General features: G+C 54.1%; 1 protein-coding gene across 2 annotated transcripts in view; it reads left to right on the top strand.

Moving 5' to 3' along the window:
* EXOC3 (exocyst complex component 3) overlaps nucleotides 1-8,101 on the top strand; it is a 22,941-nt gene that overhangs the window by 14,346 nt on the left and 494 nt on the right. The window contains exons 5-10 of one of the 2 annotated variants that reach the window (XM_024731956.1): nucleotides 407-532; nucleotides 1,889-1,989; nucleotides 3,803-3,913; nucleotides 3,996-4,146; nucleotides 5,259-5,381; nucleotides 7,376-7,666. In XM_024731956.1, the coding sequence (XP_024587724.1) occupies nucleotides 407-532; nucleotides 1,889-1,989; nucleotides 3,803-3,913; nucleotides 3,996-4,146; nucleotides 5,259-5,381; nucleotides 7,376-7,666 (903 nt within the window). Of the gene's footprint in view, nucleotides 1-406; nucleotides 533-1,888; nucleotides 1,990-3,802; nucleotides 3,914-3,995; nucleotides 4,147-5,258; nucleotides 5,382-7,375; nucleotides 8,035-8,101 lie in introns of those variants that run through there. The other variant, XM_024731955.1, reaches the window with a different exon arrangement.

Raw genomic sequence — 8,101 nt, 5'->3', positions numbered from 1 at the left:
TACTGCCTAGTGCCCTCGGGGGTCCGAGGGTGCGATGAGGTGGTCAGGTCTGCTCCTTGGACGCGGGGAGCCTGACACCAGGCAGCCTCTGACGGAGGCGCCGAGGCCGTGCTGGGACGCAGGGGCGGCTGGGGTAGTGGCCGTGGGGTCTGGTCTCCGTGAATGGCCTGCCAGAGGCACGTAGGTCTCGTGCTTCCCTGTCCTGACTGACCTGGCCTGTCCTCCAGCATGACCGTCGTCCAGAAGGTTAAGCTGAGGGAGGCTGGTGGGCTCCCGCGCGTGGAGGTGGATTGTCCCCTTGTGTGCGGCCTGGGATCCCCAGGGGGTGGTGTTGGCTTCTGCAGCTGCTCCACTGAAGAGCGGCCTGTTGACTCCAAGCCTGGTTCTGTTCTTTCCTCCTGCTTAGTCAAACATCATTGCCTGGCTGCGGAAAGCCCTAGAAACAGACAAGAAGGACTGGGTGAAAGAGACTGAACCTGAGGCCGACCAGGACGGCTACTACCAGACGACACTGCCCGCCATCGTCTTCCAGGTACCGGGCCTCGGGCTTCACAGATGCACGCAGTTGCGTGCTGCCGGCGGAGAGAACCTGCTTCTCTCTGAAGCTGCGCAACCAAGGGTCAGACTTGCCAAGTAGTTTTGCTCACGGCCGCAAAACCTAATGTTTTTTGTTCTCCTAATGGTTTTTTTTTTTTTTTTTTAATCTTTGGCTGTGTTGGGTCTTCATTTCTGTGCGAGGGCTATCTCTAGTTGCGGTTCCCCATATCCTCAAGTCCGTTCTCCAGTAGGTCTGCGTCTTTATTCCTGTCTTACCCCTAGGTTCTTCATGACCATTTTTTTCCCTTAAATTCCATATATATGTGTTAGCATACGGTATTTGTCTTTTTCTTTCTGACTTACTTCACTCTGTATGACAGACTCTAGGTCTATCCATCTCATTACAAATAGCTCAATTTCATTTCTTTTTAAGGCTGAGTAATATTCCATTGTGTATATGTGCCACATCTTCTTTATCCATTCATCCGATGATGGGCGCTTAGGTTGTTTCCATCTCCCCTCCTAATGGTTTTTGATCTCAAACCGGAAGCTAATTATGTGTTATGTGTGTCTGATGCTCAAATTTGAATTTGCTTATTTCCTGATGTAATGGCCAAGGTTTGTCTTCGTAAATGCTACACGATCGAGTCTAATCTGACGTACTTTGGGAGGAGTCTTTTAGGGTTTTAGTGTCATCGTGCGTTCTTACAGGTAGCCTGCTCTCTTTGTCTGGCCTGTCCAGTCCCCTTCCTTTGAGAAACATTGCTGATGGTAGGAGGGCCGAGCCGCGTTAGAGGGCTCTCCTTCTGCTGACATGGAGCTGGGGCTCTAGCCAGGCTCTGGGTGATCCCACTAGTCCATGATGTGTTGGGCTTCACCTTTCCTTTATTTTGGAAGCTGACGTCCGGTGACCACGTGGGGTGAGCTCTGCCTTCTGGCGCTTCTCCACCTTCCCACGTCCGGCCCCCCAGCTCCAGCGTGTGTCCTCCTAGCGCTTCTTAAGAAACCCACATCACAAACCACAGCCCAGCCCCTGGTACCCGTGTGACCCCAGCCACACCCACCCTCCCCGGACCCCTCGTTTCCCTGTCTCCCCGTGAGAACATACGTGTCCCCCTTGTGGAGACCAGCCTGTTTGCAGGGAATTAGGAAATGATTCCCTGGGTTTTTTTTTTTTTACCTGGTAAGAAAGTTTTGTGTGTTTGTTTAAGTAACTTTGTTATTTTTCACCTGGCGTCATTTTTTCCTCTGAATTTGGACTGTCCTGTTAACACAGGTGGGGGGTTTATATAATGGGAAATCTGCACCCTTGTGAGTTTCTATCAGAATTCATAAGTTCTCCGATTTTTAGATGTTTGAACAGAACCTTCAAGTCGCTGCTCAGATAAGTGAAGATTTGAAAACAAAGGTACTCGTTTTGTGTCTTCAGCAAATGAATTCTTTTTTAAGTAGGTATGTATTCTTGCCAATGTGCTAATTTAGTAGGTTTTGTTTTTTTATAATGGCGAGGAAACTGTGTTGATCCTAACCTGGCTAGTATTAAGAAAGAATTCAAGCCTGGATTCACTGTAGTCACCTTTTTCCGTTAGTCAGAACTCAAGCCCTTTCTTGTTATCTGCCTTTTGAATGGGTTGCATTCCCCCGGGGTCCCGGGTGTGATGGTGTGGGGTTCTCAGCAGTGCGCTGGTGCTACTGCAGGCTTGGAGCTGGGGACCTCCTTCAGTCAGCCTTCCTGTTGTCCCATTTCCCGGGGTGCCCTCCACAGGGATGCCACCCCCCACCAAGTTGTACACAAAGAAGGTTTTCAAATGTATACGGAGGTAGGAAGAATGGCCTAAAAACCTGTTTAGCCCACCATCCAGGTTCAAAAGCTGCCCTATAAAGCCACCCCTTGCCTCATCTGGCTCTCCTCCCCCTCACTCTGCTGAAGTACACTTGACCCTTGAACAACATGGGGGTTGGAGGGGACAACCCCCTGGTGCGGCTGAAAATCCACATGTAAGCTTGCAGTCGGCGCTCCTGCCGTGGCCGCGCACCCACAGGTCAGCCAGCCTCGGCTCGTGTAGTGCTGCGGTGCGTGTTGGCTGAAGAAGTTCCCGTGTAAGTGAACCTGCACACTTCAGACCCACGTTGTTCAGGGCTCAGCTGTGCTTTACAGCAAATCCCGGACGTAGCGGCGTTTCATCCCCTGCATTCCCTACCCTAACTGCAGTGCCGTCAACCCACCGAGTCTGTCAGGAGCGTTCCGTGGGGCCGCCTGACACCAGGTTTGCGTTTGGGCTTTCCCGCTGGTCTCAGACCCACCTGTTTATAGCTGTGTGTTCAGCCGGGTTGGCAGAAGGCCTGCAGTCTGTGGTACCGGAGGGCAGCCCCTCCCGCTCTGAGCCGCTGGCTTGTGGAGATGCACAGACCCTCCTGTCCAGTGTCCTCCAGCCTGGCCTCAAGCTGCCGTCTGCCCACGAACCACAGGTTGGCTCTGAAGGCCGTGGGGCTCCTCCGTGTTTCCTTACCGTTTGCCCATAGCCTGCTCCTGTGGCTCGGGTGCCGACAGCCGGGCCTCTGCTTAGGATCCCCGTCAGCTGTCCACCCTTGGGTCATGGCCTGGGTTAGTCATCCCGTTGGTATTGTTCTGTAAAGTAGATGTTTTCCTCAGCAGTCTCAGCTGTGTGGCTACCTGAATCATGCTTTGGACAGAAGGGTGGAATAGACGCTTGATCACTTCCCTTTAATTGCCAGTTTTCAGTTTGCTCCTTCCTTAACACCTATTGAAAACGCACACAAATTATACGGTGTGTTGTGCTTGGACTCCCGTATATGTTTGAGAATCTCCTTGATAAATTCAAAAATGAAGTGTGTAGCCATCTCAGCTGTTTTCTTGACATCTTAAAGAGTCTAATTTATTTTTAGTTTGATTTTTTCGGGGAAAGTCTCAGAAAGGGACATTTTATCTAACATTTGATTGTGTCCCAAACACTATTGTATGAGTTTCTAGCTGGATCATATGTCAGACGAAATAATACTCTCCCAATTACAAACGTTTCAGAATACTTGTAAAATCAGAGCACTGAGCCATATTTCAAAGGCTGATAACGAAGTTAACTTCTAATAATCTTTTTTAGATGATCAACTTCTGTTAGCATGGGTCACCCCCCCAGAATCCTTTACTTTTGAAGACTCGTCTGGCCAGATGCTAGCGATGCAGAATGCGATCTGCGCGTTGGCGCCGTGCCGCGAGGCTGCTCTGACGTGGCCGTGTGTCCCCCAGGTACAGAGAGGAGGCGCAGCTGTACAAGGAGGAGCACCTGCGGAAGCGGCAGCACCCGCACTGCTACGTGCAGTACGTGATCGCGCTCATCAACAACTGCTGGACCCTCAGGTGAGCGGGGGCCCTGCGGCCGCGGGGCGGGGGTGCCCGGCTGCCTCACCGGCCCTCTGTCTCCTCCTCTGTCTCCTCGCAGAGAATCCGTAGTCAGTTTAAAGAGAAAGTACCTGCAGCATGACGCGGACGAAGGCGTGTCTCTGAGCCAGCCGAGCATGGGTGGGCTTCTGGACGCCATCGCTGAGGAGGGCTGCAGCAGCCTGCTTGAGGAAGTCTTCCTGGACCTGGAGGTGGGCGCCGCGGGCCGGGTGCCCTGGTGTGGCGCCAAGGAGAGGCCCTTGCAGGAAGTGTTAGAGACCAGAGCACTCAGCAGGTTACAGGGTAGAAGCTGGTATCGGAGAGGAGACTGGTTATGGCCATTAGCAGATTGCTGCTTGAGGGCACGAGCTGGGCTGCACGCCCGTCACACAGCCGGGCTCGGGTTTGAGCAAAGGCACAGAGCACAGCCATAAACAAAGTGCATTCAGGTCACAGCCAAGGCGTGGTGTGTGTTGAGCAAGTAAGTTTGCTTCAGAAGGTATGAAAATGGCTCAGCATCATATAGAACTGGCAGAAACCAGAGTGTATTTAACAAATGGAATCACCATCATCTTGGGTCCTGCAGGGAAGGAGCTCCTGGGGTGATGGGTGGTATCATTTCCTGACAGCTGTAATTTTCTTAGAAATGGTTTAGAAAACAAAGTGTACTTAAAAAGACAACATAATAGAGAAATAGACAAAGGACATGAATAACTGTTTCACGGAACAAGGAGTCATGTGTCCTAAGTAGGAAACAGAGTGCCCAGTCTTAACTGCTCTTCAAAGAAAAGCAAATTAAAACTGAATATTTTTGTTGCTTACCAGGACGGTAGGGATTAAGAGCATTGCTACCACGTGATGTCGAGGGCATGAGACTCCTGTATTCCGTGTAGAACCGTGAATCGGCACAGTTATGGGAGGGCAGTTGGCACGAGTTTTGGAGGGCAACAGTCGTCAAGGTTGTAGTTTGTATACTTTCTGACTAATAACTTTTAGTTTTAGGAATTTCACCTGCAAAAATATACAGATTCACTGCAGCATTCTTTATAATTGCAAAATGAGACATTTTAAATGTTCATCAGAATTGGGTACACAAATTAATAGGTGTACTACACAGTAAATAGGTGTAGTCAGTTAAGGTAAGATGTGTCCGCACAGATACCTCCCTTGCGTCTCATATAAGTCTTTACAGTTAAAGTACATATTTGCAGAGTTTCTGCCTGAGCATCGCTGAACATCAGGCGGGCGTAGGAAGGTGGCTCCAAGTGCCTCTCTCCCGATGACAGGCCGTCACGAGGGTGTTTTCTGTGGTCTGTGCTTTCAGCAACATCTCAATGAGCTGATGACGAAGAAGTGGCTGTTAGGATCAAATGCTGTAGACATCATCTGTGTCACCGTGGAAGACTATTTTAATGATTTTGCCAAAATTAAAAAGCCATATAGAAAGGTAAGAGTGTGGGGCACACATGTGGCCTGAGTCCCCTGGCATCTTGTGTAGAATTTGGTGTCATCAGTTCTTCGGTGGAAGTTCACGGGTGGTTTTGTGAACCCAAGCAGGTCGGAGACGTTGCTGTCTGAAGGTGGCAGAGGCGGAGGTGATGGGGCACGCACCTTGCTGTCCAAGGCCACGCTGACACGGCCGCAGACCCAGAACCCCATGGGTAGTGGGGACTTCCTCAGCAGGGACCCCTCAAAGGGCGGGTGGGGCTGTGGCCATGGCTCTGATGAGAGACTGGGCAGGAACCGCAGTTCCCCCTTCACGTCCACGCTTGGGGGCCAGCGGGCGGCTCTCAGCACAGGGCCCACGGGAGACTCCAGGGTCCCCGGCCGTCGGGGTCCCCTCCAGGCCCCGTGAAATGCCCCTGTTCCCGTCTGGGGCTCAGGCAGCTTTCCACGGGGGAATTCTCAGGGCCTTGGGTGGTTTTTGCTGTTGTTGCTTTAAAATCAGCCTTTCTGTTTGTGGTTTATGGAAGCGTGAGTGGTTTGACACACAGAGCTTGGGTGCAGACGCTTCAGGACGTGTCTCCAGGTCCTCTGGGCATCCCTGTAGACACTTGTCTCATTTGTGAGCAGCGTCACTGTGTCATTTCATTTCTGGTTCTTGTACCTTCGTGTCTTGTCTTTGTCTCGCTGCCCTGGCTGGGACCCCCCAGCACGGGGGCATCTTTGTCTCATCGTAAGCTTAAATTCTCCTAACCCTGCCATTAAAAGTGATGCTTGCAGGGAGACCCAGGTGTTTTAAACCCACCTGGTTGGTCGCTTCACAGCTGTCAGGAGCCTCTGGTGGTTAGAGGTCGGTGGGACCAGCTCTGTTCAATTTTGAATTTCTTGTTTTTTGTACAGTTTTTGGTTCCACCTTTTATGTTTCTCAGCATCTGTCCTTTGATCTAACCGGGTGTGTGAAGTCCCTGGGGCTTGTGTCTCAGCCACTCCTGGTCCAGATGGCTCGCCTCCTGGAGCGGCCGGGAGCCCGCGGTCTCACTTGCTCTGCCAAGAGCCTGGCCTCCGCCTGAGTCCCTGCAGCTGCCGGGTGTCATCTCGCTTTGTCTTGTTTGGGGCCCTTGGGGTCCCCCTCACTGCCCGGCCTCCCTGGTACACAGAGCTTATGATGTCTGTTCTTGGGACTCTGAGGCTGCGCCTTGTGTCAGCAGAGTCGTGCTCGCGTGTTCGTGGGTGACGGCCAGGTGTCCATTTACCTGTGGGTGGGCTCCGGAGAAAACCACGGCCTTCTCCAAAACTTCCCCAAACGTGTGGACTTGGGGCTCCTCTTTTCCCAGAAGCTCGTCACACCATCTCCAGAGACTGGTCGTTGACTAGCCTCTGTGCACGAGGTGTGATGTGTGTGGAGCCCTTCAGCCTGTGAGGGGCAGAGCAGGGCCTGGCCCAGGGTCCCCAGCCCTCCCACTGAACCCACACCCCACACTCCTGGGCTGAGAAGCTGAGAGACGCGTGCAGGATGGGCAGGGCGAGGAAGATAGACCCGGATCCCCCGGGGGGGCCCGTGAGTCACCAGACGGGTCTCAGTAAAGCGGGTGCCGCCCTGGCACCTGCCCCTTCGCCCCTGACGGGAAGCTGCTCTGCAGCGGGTCCGCGCCCAGAACGACGTGTCTGGCGGGGCTGCAGGCAGGCGTCCCCGCGGCATACTTTATTCTGTGGGCTCTCTAGAATGGACATGAGCATCCGAGGTGTCCAGGCAGTACCGACTTCCGGCTGCTGCCTTGCGGCCAGTGCGTCGGCCCGCGTCCCAGACGTGAAACACGGTGAACCTGCTACAGTTTTCTAAGATAGAATTTGTAATAAAGACTCAGGTGTGCTTACTTTGTTGACTCTAAAATTTGTATCGATGAGAAACGGGAAGGAGCGCACTGGCCCATGCACCGTGGGCCTGGACTCGCCTTGGGGCCGCGTGCCAGCTGACCCCGTTCTCCGTGTGCCCCGTAGCGGATGATCGCCGAGGCGCACCGGCGCGTGGTGCAGGAGTACCTGCGGGCCGTCCTGCAGAAGCGCATCTCGTTCCGGAATGCCGAGGAGCGCAAGGAGGGCGCCGAGCGCATGGGGCGGGAGGCCGAGCAGCTGCGCTTCCTCTTCCACAAGCTGGCTGCCGGGTTTGGTGAGGAGATGGACGGGCACTGTGACACCATCGTCGCCGTTGCCGAAGTCATTAAGCTCACGGACCCTTCTCTGCTCTACCTGGAGGTCTCGACCCTGGTCAGCAAATACCCAGACATCAGGTAGCGGCCGGGTCATTCCTGAGGTCGCTGGGGAGAGGGAGGGTCCCGGGCATTAGGTGGGAGCCTCCCGGGTGAGTGTGGCAGGTCTGGGCTCCAGCGAGGACCCCAGATGCCGTGCGGACGGCGATGCGGGCAGAGTGGGTTTCAGAGACGACAGCGGTGCCTGCCAGCCCCACCGCGGGTCACGGTTCCCGGGCGTCACCAGGCCACAGTTGGTGCTCGGGGCACCGATGGGAGGGTGGCCGAGCAGACTGGTTTCTGGAGGCTGATCCTGTGCCACGCGCGTGTAGGTGGAACCAGGGAACGGAGCTGGGCCCCTCCTGCGTGTGGGGGAAGGAAGCGAGGGGAGCGGCTCCCCGGCGCTGGCTCCCCGCCAGCCTTTGTGAACCTCCAGGAACCCTGCCACCCGGTCGGGGGTCGGGGGGGCTTGAGTCGG

The sequence above is a fragment of the Neophocaena asiaeorientalis genome, unplaced genomic scaffold (assembly GCF_003031525.2).
Source record: "Neophocaena asiaeorientalis asiaeorientalis breed wild unplaced genomic scaffold, Neophocaena_asiaeorientalis_V1.1 scaffold104, whole genome shotgun sequence".
In the NCBI taxonomy this organism is placed as follows: Eukaryota; Metazoa; Chordata; class Mammalia; order Artiodactyla; family Phocoenidae; genus Neophocaena; species Neophocaena asiaeorientalis.
This window is presented reverse-complemented; position numbering and strand designations above follow the sequence as displayed.